A 14,868-nucleotide genomic window follows, 5' to 3' on the forward strand; every position below is an offset into this window, starting at 1 on the left:
GTCATCTGCACCAGCAATTCTGTTCTTTCTTAGGGAATGTTTCCACTGAATTTTTCAACTGTAAGTTTTAATGACAAAGCCCTAATTGTACCATTGCCAGAGTTTGGGTTTTTGGGTCAGTAATTCCAAGAGTTAGCCACTTGAGGAGAATCGAAAATAGTGAAATGCAACAGCAATATAGGTCCTAGTGGAGCTTATAGTGCACATTGCCCCACAGAGTTAATGGGGGTTTCCAGGACTTTTATTATAGCTGAACTATCCTTAGGCCTCATGTCCACTGGTCAATTAGAATTACAAAATCCGGGCGGGTGTCCCGCACACATGATCCGCGCCCATAGGGATGTATTGGACACCCGAAGGGTAAGTAAATACCTGCGGATGACCTTTTTCCCTGCCGTGCGGATCGCACGTGCGGGAAATCACCCGCAGCATGCTCCATTTTCTGCGGGTCTCCTGCAGGCTTCCATTGAAGCTGTCCGGATCCGTGGTACACCCGCAGTCGAATTTATGCTCTGCCGTGGGAGAGCAGGAGTTAAAAAAAAGAGTTAACGGCGCATGCGCGCGGCACGCGGACGGCGTGCCGAGCACATCCACCGGGCAGAACGAAAGAAGATCCGTCCGCGACGGACAAGAACCCGCAGCGTCCGGACAGGTGGGTAAAATCAATTTTCAGGCCTCATCTCCGCGGGAAAGGAGGGACCTGCTGTGGGATTCTGCATGGAGAGTCCACGCGTTCCCGAATTTCCTAGTGGACATGAGGCCTCAATGAGAGCTGTGCTTGGACCGCTTATCCTGAGGATAAGTCATCAGTAGTAAAAGTCCTGGACAACTTTTATGAATTTAATGCTGTGTATATTGATGTGCTTGGAGTATATATCGGTATATTTAGAGTTATGTCCTTTGTGGCTTGACTTATTTATTTGTAATTTTCTGGTTTAAAAAGTGTAATTATTGCAGCTTGCAGACTAATCAGTATGGCGATTCATATGTTCTTCAATAGCCCCGCAGCTGTCCAGTGGATTGCAGGCACCCCTGAGCTCTCCAGGAGCAAATAAACCTGTCCCAGCAGCTCCTGCTGTCCCTGCACCCTCTGTCCGAGTGTCCTGTTCAGGCTGCAAAAAGGTTCTCCAGAAGGGACAGACTGCGTACCAGCGTAAGGGATCTACACAGCTCTTCTGCTCTACCCTTTGCCTTACTGGCTACACTGTACCTCCTCCTGCCCCCCGGCCAGTCCCTCCTGCCAAGAGAACTTGCTCCAGCTGCTCAAAGTAAGCTTTAATTGTAATGAACTCCATTTCATCTGCTTTCAAAATATACATTCAGTTGCTGTCATAGGAAGCAAACTAGTTTTGGATTCTTTTGTGGCTCTTGTGGAGATGATGTCATTAAAGAATCCACATTTTATTTTTATTATATATGTCATTTTCATGGCTGCCCTAAAGGAGTTGTTGAGGAATTCCACAAATTGGCTGCTGCACATGCTGTGGAAACCCGACCTAGGACAGGAAAATGCATCTCTAGACCAGACTTTCATAAAAAAAGTATACCCATTAAAAAGCTAGTAGAAAGTGTTATATATGTGTTTAATGCAAAAAAGTTTATGTTTGATACTCCCTCTGCAGTCTATAATACATTCTCTAATTGTTTTGTGTACTTTCTTCAGAGTTATTGCAGAACCCAAGGATGTTATTACAGCCCAGTTTGACAATCATAGTGGCAGTAAGGACTTCTGCAGCCAGCCCTGTCTGTCAACCTATGAGGTGAAGAGGAAAGCTACAGTTACAATTCACACCAATAGCATTTCTACTAAATGCAGCGTGTGTCTGAAAAATGCAGTGGTAAGTAGGCAACACCAAAACGTCTTGTATGAAATTAGAGATGGCGGTTTAAAATGCGCAAATAACTTCTAACAACCAGAAGGGACAGAATTTGTAATGTATATTTGTGTTTTGTACAATCTCCCTGCCTCATTCAAACAAAATAGGACTTGCTGGACTTTAGAATATACTTTACATTTGTGGCTGCCTTTTAAATTTTTTTCATTGTCCTTTTTTATTTTCATTTTGTCTTCCAAAAGCTACATTTTCTTTTATTTATTCAGAGGCCCATCCACATGAAGGCTTACTGTATTAAAAAAAACTTGGGGTGGAATGGAAATATACCCCACAATGCCATAATTCTGTCACTGAGATTTGGCGTTCATTTTTGAAGCGCTCCTTTGTTCAGTAAATTTACGTGAAGCCAAATTTATGTAGTTTTTGTTATGTTTTACCACTTGTAAAAGATAGAAAATGTTTTTAAATAAAATTAAAATTAGCTTTTTGTTGACAAATATCGATCCTACCACCTAATTAAAATTTTTCCATGGCTGGAGCTGAGTGCAGATGCATTTTCTTGCAGGGCAAGCTGTAGCTTATATTTGTTCCATTTGCAAATACGTGGGACGTTTTTGAACATTTAAATATTTGCTAAAAAGTATTTTTTTGTTAAGTAATCAAAAAACAGCAATTTTTGTGGTATTGCTGTGCAGGATAAATAGCTATATATTTTTAATAGTTCAGACTTTTATAGATGCAGCGATAGCAATTATGTTTATTTTCTCTCATTGCTTTTATTTTTCCAAGAAAAATACGAAAATATATATTTTTTTCAATTTCTTTATTTACACAATGTTGACAAAAGCATTGGTATACACCTATAAATTAGATTTCATTCACATTTTTCATTACAGTATTGGGCTGCCTCTGATCTCCATGACTGCAGTAACCGCATGCCTTACACCAAATTCTGATAGGTGTGGGGGGGGGGGGGGGGGGGTGATTGCCTTCACTCTTCAAGGACCAAGAGTCCTCTACCAATGCAGATGACTCCTTCCAATGTCTTAGACATTCGCATAAGGCATTTCACACTCACACGGATTTTGAGGATATCTTGTCCAAGGAGTGGTCTATTCTGGATAAGCGTTTATTCACTCCTAAACACCTTGAAATTATAGGAATCGATTAGGAGGTGGTCCTCCACCCCATTGGTGAATCCTCCCGTGTCTCGCCTCTCCATACGCACTACTCTGCCACGGGCAGATGCATCATATTTTAAGGACCACCATGATAAACATCTGGAATCCTTTGCTAAATCATCCTTTGAGGTGACTGGGTTGGCCCTCAGCCCTCTTTATCTCATCCTGGTTTAGTAGGGCTTCATCTGAATGGGCAAAACAGCTGCACTGAGACCTGCTACCCGGCGCTCTTTAGGAGGAATTGACTGAATTTGTTCTTCAGCTTTCCATGGCAGTCCACCACATGCGTTGGCTAAACTATTGGTCTGCAGACACCACCTCTAAAAGGTTTTAACCAGTCTTTCCTTTACCGAATCTCAGTTTTTTGGCAGTCGCCTGGACAAAATTATCTCTAGCTACAGGCGAGAAGAGTTCCCATTTTCCATAAAATAGGTCCACTAATCAATACAGGGGTAAGAAGAAGAAACCTAATTTTTGCTCCCTCCGTTGCTGCACACGGTCTTCGGAGTGATGCCCCATCCTCCCAGGATCACAAAAAGTGTTACTCCTTCAAACTGCACCCTTCTTGGTGTTCACGCTCCCAGACACCCAGGAACAGATTGCATGAGTCCTAGAATCGGCCCTTCGATCTCTATTTTGGTGGCTGACGTCACCCAGCCTTTCCAAAGTGAGGTCCTTCCTCCCACTCCGGTGGAAGGTGATAACCACTGATGCCAATTTTCTAGGCTGTGGGCGGGATCCTTTGCAGCTTGACAGTGCAAGGACAGTGGACCAGTTCGTAATTATTTCTCCATATCCATAAGTAAGTAACACGGAGCCATCCATCTGTTGCTTACTTATTGGTCTCAAATTCTGGCCGGCCACCTGATCCGGGTTCAAACTGGCAACACGCCTGCTGTCGTGTAAATAAACTGCTAGGGCAGCACATGAAGCGCAATGGTGATGAGAGAGGCGGGCCATCATCTACGCTAGGTAGAGGCACACATTCCAGCCATCTTGGCCATCCACATCCCAATACTGGAAATTTGGATGGCATATTTTCTTAGCTGAGAGTGAGTAAACCTCAGAGACTCGGCACTAGATGCGGAAGTCTTTGTGGATATATGCATCAAATGGGGCAAGCTTGACATGGATCTGAAAGCATACAGACTCAACAGGCATCTTCCAATGTTTGGGTCATGGATTTGCAATGCTCAAGCCACAACGATAGACACTCTAGTGATTTAGGTGAATCAGTTCTCCTTGTACGTCTACCCAACGACTCTAATTCTACGGCTCCTCAAGGTGGCCAAATTGGAGAGCATTCCAAGGACCTTCATTGCGGCAGACTGGCCACATTGACCTTGGTACTCTAATTTCGTGTTTCTACTAGTCAACACATGCTGGCCTCTCCCGCTCAGACCGGAAGAGGCCCGATCCACTTCTCAGGAAATTGCTGATCCAAAAACTCGTGGACATCACTTCCATAATGTGGGGTGGAGGGGGCAGCATCCTGCTGGAAGAACACTAGGAATGTGCCTTCTTCGTAGCAATTGCAGATACTTTGCAGCAGTAAGGTTACTGTCGATGAAGAATGGGCCCCTACATACCACACCCTGATTTTCTATGCATCAGTGACCTAGGAGGGATCTGTTCAGTGTGGGTTTGTGTTGGACTAGCAGCAAAGGCTTGTTTGTGCATCTCCCCTGTTTTTGTAGAAGTTTGCTTAATGACTGAATAGTAACATCTCTGTGAAATGTGTGTCCCGTTGCAATTTCTGTGACAGACGTTCTGCAAATTCAGTCTGGTTATTGGGAACATCCTCCTTGAGATCTTGCAGCAACTGGATCTTGGACAGGTGCCATTTGTGCTTACCTAGTATTTGTCCGATGGTGGTTCGACTCACCCCACTCTCCTGTGACAGACACTGAGTGCTACATGGTGGTCTCTTGCGGAAGGACCCCAGAACGGCCATAGTGGTTGCTTTGTCTGGCAGTTTTGTTACATCCACTTTTTGGCAAGTCGAAGACAGAACGTTTTTGGCGGAATTTGGCAAACAGTTTGCCAACTGTGTCATGGTGAATGGGTGGTCTGTTGAAATAGTAAACCGTTGAAATCCATTGCAATGACACGGTTGTTCTTTCTGGAGACCAGCACAATGTCTGTCCTTCCCTCGTGGGTTAATCTTGCAGTCATATCTGTGTCTATAGAAAAGAGAAAATTGTTAATAACTTTGGTAGAAATAACAGCGAAAAACTACGGCTGAATATGACAACAAAAAAGTTTTGGGTTTTTTCGTTAGTTTTTTTTATAAAAGGGCTTTTAATTTTTTCAAAGTAGTAAAAAAAATCTTTAAACATAGTATTGGGATAATGGTTAAGAACTGTAGAATGAAGTTAACTTGTCAGTTTTGCCATACCATGAACACCAAAATGGCACGTTTGTGGGTTGTTTTTTTTTTTCTCCATTACATTACACCCCACAATTTTTTTTAAAGTTTTCTAATACATTATATGGTACATTGAATGATTGTATTAAAAATACAACTTGCCTTGCAAAAAAACAAGCCCCACCTAAAAAATGGTGGGTAGAAAAGGGTTAAAATACTTTTTTACTTCAGTCCAATAAAAGTACTTAACCATGTGGTGTTGATCACTTGTACAGTACAGTGGCATGCTTTTGTTATGCAAAGTGTTGTACCAACGTTGCCATCCTATTACACCCTGGCAGGATGTACTGCGATGGCAGGTCTGGAGGCCTTTAGTAGATTTCTGCCCACCATGTCAACCACTCGACGCTCCACAGCTGGGTGTCATAGGGAGCCTCCTGCCACACTCTCTGTCTGGGTGCCTGTGCTGATACAGTCAACACAGGCTTCTTTTGAGTTTAGCCTGCTCCATACAATGTCTTCTGACTTCACCATATGTATACGACAGATGTTGGGAAGTAGTTAATAGATTTAATTGAAAAAGTCTGCTTTTGTCCCAAAAACAAGTGCTAATCTTGTCGACAGGCCATGTTTTCCATTGCATTTCAGCTGCATTCATTTAAATGGGATTGAAGTACAAGCTGCACTGTTTCTGGGGGTTGACCAAAAGTTAATTTTTACTTCCGTCTTCTACCATGCTTCCCCGAAAATAAGACACTGTCTTATATTAGTTTTTGCCCCAAAAGAGGCACAGTGTCTTATTTTTATGGGTGGGGTTTCGGGGTCTTATACACACCTGGCTGCTGGCTCAGCCAATCAAAGCCGGCGCTTGATGAACCAATCATAGCCATTCAGTGATATCATTCACTGAATGACTGTAAATGATCAAGTGCTAGCTCTGATCGGCTGAGCCAGCGGCACTCGATCCAATCACAGCACTCCCTTACTGGAGGCTGGGTATTCAAAGCCCCGTCACCAGAAATAGAGTCATATGTCAGCGCAGAAGACACAGTAGACTGCCGCAGCATCGGAGACCATGGGCTATGTGAGTATTGATGTTTTTTCTTTCACGTAGTTTAGTTAGGGCTTATTATCAGGGTAGGGTGTATTTTGGGGGAAACACAGGATCAGTACTTAAAAGTTCAAATTGCCTTTGACTACTGCTGTTTTTTGCTTTTAGATTCGACATGAAGTAAACTACCAAAATGTGGTTCACAAGCTCTGCAGCGATGCCTGCTTCTCTAAATTCCGCTCTGCCAACAACCTCACTATGAACTGTTGTGAAAACTGCGGGGGATATTGCTATAGTGGCTCCGGACAGTGCCACTTGTTGAACATTGATGGCCAGTGCAAAAAGTTCTGCAGCTCCACTTGTGTGACTGCCTTCAAGCAGGTGAATACAACAGTAATCCCAGTTCTGCTTATTTCTGTTTTAGGTTATGTTCACACGGGACGTATACGCTGCAGAATGTCTGGCGTACAATCCGCAGTGTTTTAAAATCCCAGCTAAATGAATGGGTTTTATTGATTTCTCGTCTACACAGAGCGGAAAATATCTGCTGCGCAATTGTGGATTTAAATGTTGAGGAGAAGTGGCTTTTTCTGTACGTTTCCACAACACAATGTAACAGAGGTAATATAGAGGGATGTAGCAATGTAGAGGAAAATCTGCATAAATGAACAGAAATCCAAAATGCACTAAAATCTACACCATTAGCTGAGAAAAAATGCCAAGAAATCCGCCACAAACAGCAACTTTATGTCTTGCGAATTTCAGGACGGTTTGTCAACTACTCTGCGGAATTTCCGCAGCGTATCCATCCCATGTGAACACAGCCTTAGAATAGCTTAATTTATTCTAATGAGTTTTGCTTTTGCTCTTATGCTGATCGGTATAGTGTTTATGGCACAGAGAACATATACTGAAATGGTTTCCTAGTTGAAAGGACAGGTAAATTTGGTGCTGGGTGTTATCCATGAGCGATGCCTGTTTTAGACATATTACACATACCCCACAAATGTGTTCTATTCTTAATACAATTAGAATAAGAAGCCTGTGACGGATTGTGCTTTAATCATGAGCCTTTTTCCCCCACCAGAAATCTGCTAAGATCACTCCATGTGCACTATGTAAAACATTACGTTCATCAGCAGAAATGATCGAGAACACCAACAGCGTGGGCCGCACTGAGCTCTATTGTTCTGTAAATTGTTTGTCTGCCTACAGAGTCCAGAGCGTTACATCATCAGGTATATTTCAACTTGTTTCAGTCCAAATGACATCTTTTTAAGTTAATCCTCTTGAAAATCATGTTTTACAATACCTTGTATAAGTAGACATCTCTTTCCACCCCATTTCATATTTACATATGGAGGACGGACATTCCGAAAACATTCTTGTCTGCTCACTGACTTTGATATGTTTCCTGTTTTCCCATAGAGAGTCTCAGTTACAGACATATTTGTTCCATCTTTCCTATGAAAAGTACAACTAGTAACAGGAAGCACTTGAGATTAGCATACTTTATAATCTTTATATTATGATAGAAGAGATCACTCATTGTGTTTCTACTTAAAGGCATACAGATACAGTGTAACAGCTGCAAAATGATGGCTGTGCCCCAGTATCATTTGGCAATGTCTGATGGGAGCATCCGAAATTTCTGCACCTACAATTGTGTTGTGTCATTTCAGGTGAGCCTTGAAAACAAACAGTAATGTCTTTAAAATGCTGCGTAAATCATGAGATAATAAATCCCCAACAAAGCTTTCACCTTCTCTCTCTTTTTCCCCTTTGTTTCATTCATCCTAACAGAACTTGTTCAACAAGCCCACGGGCATGAATGCCTCTGTGGTCCCCCTGTCCCAAGGCCAAGTGATTATGAGCGTCAATGCAGCAGCAGCAGCGACACAAGCTGGGAATAGCACGCCATCTGTGGTCTCGGCTACATCCACGTCCTCCTCTTCAACAGTTAGCAGTTCAGCAGCTGCTGGTCTACAGAGACTAGCTGCAGCACAGTCACAGACCCAGCAACAAAACGCCTTTTCACGTCTGTCTGTGAAGCTGAGGTGCCTGCAATGCAGTCGACTATTTGCCAATAAGCCTGAACTGTTGGATTACAAGGTACAAGCCGGATCCCAATGACATGGCTTTATAACGCTGTGTTGTACAAACCAGTGAATTGTGCGTTCATTGCCTTGTTGAAAATGGGAGGTAGACGTATACGAGTACTTGTCCCTGAACCTCTACTCCACTTCATTGTGTGGTGGAAGGATTTATTCATACACCCTCCCCTCCACCTCAACAATATTGTTTGCCAGTATTTCCCTCGTAGAATGTATTTTAAAAGAACAAATCAGCGCCTACTCGTCCGTAATAGATTTAAAAAATTAAACGTGAATACTTAAGTACTCACCTGGTGCTCGGTATGACCCCCTGCCAAGAGGGTCCACCGGCACCTAAATCCTTGTTTGCTCGTAATGGTTTCCAGGGATTCTCTATCCGGATTTACCGGAGAGCGATCATCAGGGTAACAGCCCGCACCCGGCTGTTTGCATAAACACGTTCCAGAAGCCAAGAAAATATCCCCAGCGCTCGTGGTCTCCCAGGATATCAACGGACACGGAGGTCCATATAATTATATTTTATTTAATAATTACTTTAGTAGTTGCTACGCGTTTCGGCGGACTGAACCGCCCTCTTCAAGCATAAAATAAACATTAACAAGACATACATTTAGTTAGCACTCACATGGATCCGCGGACGCCGCTTGTCGGAACCATCTTGCGGCCACGTGGGATCATACGTGATGGTCACATGCTCTACACGTCACTATCTACATCATGTGATCTTTCCCGTTACTACAACCACATTCATTCATAAAAACCGGCATTTGTTTTTCAAACTGTTTGTTATCTACACGTCACTTTTCAAACTGTTTGTTATCCGCACATTACTTATTCTTTATACATTGTTTCTTTTTAGCTATTTGTTTTTTTAAAACATTTTTCAATGTATAATGATGTACATAGTAACGTGTAGAGCATGTGACCATTACGTATGATCCCACGTGACCGCAAGATGGTTCCGAGAAGCGGCGTCCGCGGATCCATGTGAGTTCTAACTAAATGTATAAATGTATGTCTTGTTAATGTTTATTTTATGCTTGAAGAGGGCGGTATAATCCGCCGAAACGCGTAGCAACTACTAAAGTAATTATTAAATAAAATATAATTATATGCACCTCTGTGTCCGTTGATATCCTAGGAGACCACAAGCGCTGGGGATATTTTCTTGGCTTCTGGAACGTAGAATGTATTTTGTCAGCAATGTAGCATCTGGGAATTGCATAGTATTGCATAATCAAAAGCCAGAACTTTACTTTTTGTACTAATGGGTTCATTTATTCCGGAGTCTGGATTTTAATAGTCTTCTGGAATTATATTTTTGTTTGCTGTTGCTAATCCATTCACTGAAAGGTCGACCAATGTGGATCACTTCAAACAGCGCTAGAGCTACCAATGTCACCTGTTGTAAATCTAAAATATACATATGTTAGGATTAGTTATTTGGGAACAGGTGTGCAAACTGAATTAGAGGGACATTAATGAGGTATTCCTGCAACAAATACCCAGTGGACAGGTGAAAAGTGTTTGGCTGGTCTCACATTGGCGATCTGGATTCCGCATGCCAGCTCTAACCCGACTGACGACCCCGCACACCTTCTTTGCCTGTGCTGCAGATAACCGCGGACACGTAATGTCGGTCATGCACAGTACAGATTTTTTAAATAAATATTTGTATTTTCCGCGGCCTATCTGCAATGTCAATTGCAGACGGGGTATCGGTCAGATGGCCTTCATTGACTTCAATGGAGGCCGTCCGCTGCAAAATAGAGCATGCTGCGATATTTCCTCTGCTCGCGGAAATTGCAATTCGTTTTCGTGTGAAGGAAAAAGCGAACATACATAACTTTCAGTGCATGCCATTTGTGTCAGATTCCGCAATAGAAATGCGGCCGTGTGAGACCGGCCTCAGATATGTGGAGTTCTGACGACTAAAGCGGGGCACCTTTAATCCACCCAACCACATGACCGCGGCAAGGAGGAATATGAATGAAACACCAATCAAGCATACTTGCTTTAGACTGCTCTCACACAGCCTGCTTTTTATAGCGATTAGCATGGCCTTTCAAACGCCACGCTGACCGCGGTACAATGCCTCCATTGATTTCAATGGGGCTTCGCAGATCAGCGCTCGAGCTGGTCTCACACCACGATTTTTGAGCTCTATTTTTGTGCATTTTAGCGCATGTTAATGCACCTGATCAATTATCACAATGATGGGGTGCATAAAATAATGCTGCCAAGCGCTGTTACATGCATTCGAAAACGCAGAGCGATATTGCAGTAAACGCAGCAGTTTCGGACACGGCATTTTGTGAACACTTGTGTGAGAGCGGCCTTACTGTCACTCCATTTCTTGCTGTGTTTGAGGGGGGCACTCTAAAGATTAGTAAGTTTCACTTCGGAAGGGACCCCTAATGATCTAGCATTTATCACCTATTCAGCAGGCAATAGGTGTTTGTACCTCTATAAAGTGTAGGTTCAGACTGTAGATGTACTTGGTAACATTTGAATTGGTCAATTGCTTATAATTTGCTCCTTGGCAACAGATTACTGACTTGTTTAAACAGTTAATGCAGACAAAGTTGCAGGTTGTCTTAAGTTGCAGGGGAGCAACTGAAGTGAAAGTGAAAGAGAGATTTAAACTGGTATTATTGTACCTTGATGTCCCTGGAAGCTAAGGATTTAGCAGGGCTTGCAAGGAGGAACGCCCCTGTCGCACCCCTAGCTCCCAATTGACAGACTTCAGTAAGGTCCTAGTAGTAGCTTGTGTATAGATTTTTGCCACGGCTGCAGGGTTAGTGTTATTTTTCATGTGAGGGTTACATTATTAGCCGTAACAACTGCCATGTTACAGGTGTAACATCGAAGTATTAATGGTTAATAATCTAAGCCTAACATGAAAATGAACCCTAACCCGCCTTTCCTTGCTTGAATGTATAAACACGCTGCCGTCCCCCTTCCATGTTCCCTGCCCTACCGATAGCCGCCACCTCCCTCAGTGCTTCATCCTGGGTCCGCGGGGAGCAATCCAACTCCCAACCTTGTCACTGCAGTTGGGGGATTTTTGCTGCCTCTGCATCTGCTGCCACCGGCATCGCTCCCCTGCCTATGGATCTTCTAGCTGTAGCCGCCGCTGTCAGTGCATCTGCAGATGGGGACCCTTGCACCACTGCCTCCGGATGGTCAAGATGTCCTGCCAGCTCTCCCAGCCTTCACCCTGTAGGATACCCTTACTGGGCGTCGCTGTATGCAGATGTCCTGCCGCGGCCACCGGTCCCAGGCCGCTGTCTCCCCCTTCCGCTGCTGGCTCTGAATCCTGTTGATCTCCTGCAGGCGCTGGCGCTTGCAGGCTTCACGATGTAGGACACCCTTACTGGGCGTCGCTGTATGCAGATGTCCTGCCGCGGCCACCAGTCCCAGGCCGCTGTCTCCCCCTTCCGCCGCTGGCTCTAAATCCTGTTGATCTCCTGCAGGCGCCAGCGCTAGCAGACTTCACAATGTAGGACACCCTTAGTTCCCTGCCAGGACCTGGACGGCACCCAACACTCCACCCAATCAGATGCATAGGGTGTGACCGGCCTGTCAGTCTTGTCTCCACCAGTATTTCTGGTGGCGACAAGATACAATAATACCATTTAAACCAACCTTTATAAAAAGGTTAAACTGGATTATAACAATGTAACTTTAAGTGAACGTTGACACAACAAGTATGCAATGTTTATTATAAGTTGTTTTATACTGTCATTTTTATTATTAGGGTAAAATGCATCAGTTTTGTGGCAAAGCATGCTGTGATGAGTACAAAAAAATTAACATGGTTATGGCCATGTGTGAGTACTGCAAGATAGAAAAGACCATCAAGGAGGTTGTACGCTTCTCAGGGATTGAGAAGGTGTTCTGCAGTGAAGGTGAGTGTTAAAGATAAAATATTAATATTTTTAGTAGAGTCTAGCCACGTTTTCCATGTTTTTGTCAAATTCTGAGATTTTGGGCAGTGGATGATTTTTGTTTAATGTATTCAGGAGCTTAATCCTATTCTCAGATTAGAACCTGGAATTTAAAGAAAGTGCCACCATTTGTTCTTTTCTGCAGGTTGCAAGCTTCTATACAAGCATGACCTTTCAAAGAAGTGGGGCAATTACTGCAAAATGTGTAGTTATTGCTGCCAGACATCTTCTAAGTTAGTACGTAATCATTTTGGAGGGAAATTGGAGGAGTTCTGCGGGGAAGAATGCATGTCAAAGTATACAGTGTTGTTTTATCAGGTAAGAGTACTACATTGGGACAAAAAGAAAGGTTAAAGGGAATCTGTCACTTCTGAACAGCACAATAAACTAAAGGTCCATTAACTTGGGATGACTGTCAGGCAAACAATGCCCGACACTCGTCCCTGTGATTCCTCGCTGTGCATGCACAGCGGTCTGAAAAGAGATTTGCAAACCGTGCACGATCTTGAGCAGAAAACCTTGTGGGAACCAGGGACCAGATGGGTATAAAAAGTACATCTTTGAACTCACCATCACCAGTCCAAACAGTGCTATAATTTAGTTTATGGTGCTGTTCGGAGGTGACAGGTTCCCTTTAATACTTTTTAGTACCCTCGGTAATTGAGTAGCACCTATGGTTGTCAAAGACAGTTTTCTCAAGCAATGTGCATTTTTTTTTTGTTGATTACAAAGCTGATGCATGTGTCTTTCATAGATGGGGAAATGTGAAAGCTGCAAGCGACAAGGCAAGCTTAGCGAGTCTCTGAAATGGAGAGGGGAGATGAAACACTTTTGTAATCTGATGTGTGTATTAGTCTTCTGCAATCAGCAAAGTACAGCAGAGCCTTCACCAGTCAATAATACAGGTTTGTTTTCTAAGAACTGACAACTTTATTAGCTTATGGTAGCAGAGTCAAAGGTTTTATTGTTCTAGATTTTGACTACCAAAAGTGGTCAGTGTTAAAATGAATTGTAATGTGGCAAATTCCCTAACGATGTGCAGCATTCTCTTTCTTAAAATCATTGGTTTTGATGGGAGGAACAGGAATACACAAAGCAAGAAAAGTATAGCTGCAGTATAGCCACTGTTGTGGAATGATGCCACTGGATGTTCCTAGAGATATAGTTGGAAGCATAGTTCGCAAGTTCCTAATTATAGGAATACTGGCTATACTACCTGGACGTGGCAGATACATGAGGCATTCCTGAGGAAGCTGGTGGTCATAACCTTTCAGTGACTGTAAAAGCCCTACAGCAAGGTTTGATGACAGCAGACAGTGAGGTTTCCATTGGCACAGTAAAGCGTATTCTAAATGTTGAAAGTCTTCATGCTTTATCTCTAAGACGCACACATCTACTGACCCAGAAGCACATTAAAAGTCAGCTCCAATATACTCAAAACTATATAAATAAGCCACAGACGTTTTGGAATTGTGTTCTGTGGAGCGATGAAACAAAACTAGAATTTTTTTAATCTGTGGATCAGCTGTGTGTCTGGAGGGGGAAGAATGAGGTATATACTGAAAGGAACGTCCTGCATAGAGTGAAGCATGATGGTAGCTCCTGGCTGGTTTGCTTTCTTTCACACTGCAAACCTACAAAGTGTGGAGGGAAAGATAGATTCAATCAAGTATCAGGAAATTCTAGTAGAAAACAATGCTTTCTTTGAGGAAGCTGAAGTTTGAGCGCCATCGAACCTCCTGACAGGACAATGATCTCAAACAAACCTCAAAGTCCATCAAGGCTTGGTCTCAGAAGAGGTCCTGGAAGATTCTCTGGAATCCCATAGAAAATCTTTGATGGCATTTGAAAAGAAGGGAGTTACAGACTGTGCTAGTTGTTCTGTTTAAAAAAAAAAAGAACGAGCTGAAAGTTTTTTGTTTTTTTTAAACCCATTGACATCAATGGGCGGGAAAAACTGAAACATTTATTTTAGATTTAACTCTGTTTGTCTGCTTCAAAAATGGAACAGAGATGTGGAAAGCCTCAAGGCCAGGCTCACACTGGTGAGTTGTAAAACGTGGTGTGTATAACGCAGCATTTTACTGCTGTGTGGGTCGGCTTACTGCTGCGATTTTTCTCTCACGGACGCTGTCATGCACATTTTGACGTGTTTCGTTTTTTTTTTAAATTTCCCGCTCTGTTGCCTAGCGATGTTGCGTATAAACACCACACATAGACAATGTGATTGCATATGTACAGCATTTATTACACGCCCGTAGAGAACAATAGGGCTCTATCGCGCCTAATATGTGGTAAAATGGAACGCAATGTATATATACAAATGTGAATGCATCAATGAATATCAGTGTACTTTCATGTATAATGCA

The 14,868-nt window shown here is 43.0% G+C and overlaps 1 protein-coding gene across 2 annotated transcripts in view; it reads left to right on the top strand.

Moving 5' to 3' along the window:
• ZMYM4 (zinc finger MYM-type containing 4) overlaps positions 1 to 14,868 on the top strand; it is a 59,067-nt gene that overhangs the window by 31,121 nt on the left and 13,078 nt on the right. For both annotated transcript variants that reach the window (XM_066575003.1, XM_066575004.1), the window contains exons 6-14: positions 1,001 to 1,268; positions 1,664 to 1,838; positions 6,604 to 6,816; positions 7,523 to 7,673; positions 8,002 to 8,117; positions 8,239 to 8,547; positions 12,310 to 12,460; positions 12,645 to 12,817; positions 13,254 to 13,404. In XM_066575003.1, coding sequence (XP_066431100.1) covers positions 1,001 to 1,268; positions 1,664 to 1,838; positions 6,604 to 6,816; positions 7,523 to 7,673; positions 8,002 to 8,117; positions 8,239 to 8,547; positions 12,310 to 12,460; positions 12,645 to 12,817; positions 13,254 to 13,404 — 1,707 coding nt within the window. The remainder of the gene's footprint in view (positions 1 to 1,000; positions 1,269 to 1,663; positions 1,839 to 6,603; positions 6,817 to 7,522; positions 7,674 to 8,001; positions 8,118 to 8,238; positions 8,548 to 12,309; positions 12,461 to 12,644; positions 12,818 to 13,253; positions 13,405 to 14,868) is intronic.

The sequence above is a fragment of the Eleutherodactylus coqui genome, chromosome 1 (assembly GCF_035609145.1).
Source record: "Eleutherodactylus coqui strain aEleCoq1 chromosome 1, aEleCoq1.hap1, whole genome shotgun sequence".
NCBI classification, from domain to species: domain Eukaryota; kingdom Metazoa; phylum Chordata; class Amphibia; order Anura; family Eleutherodactylidae; genus Eleutherodactylus; species Eleutherodactylus coqui.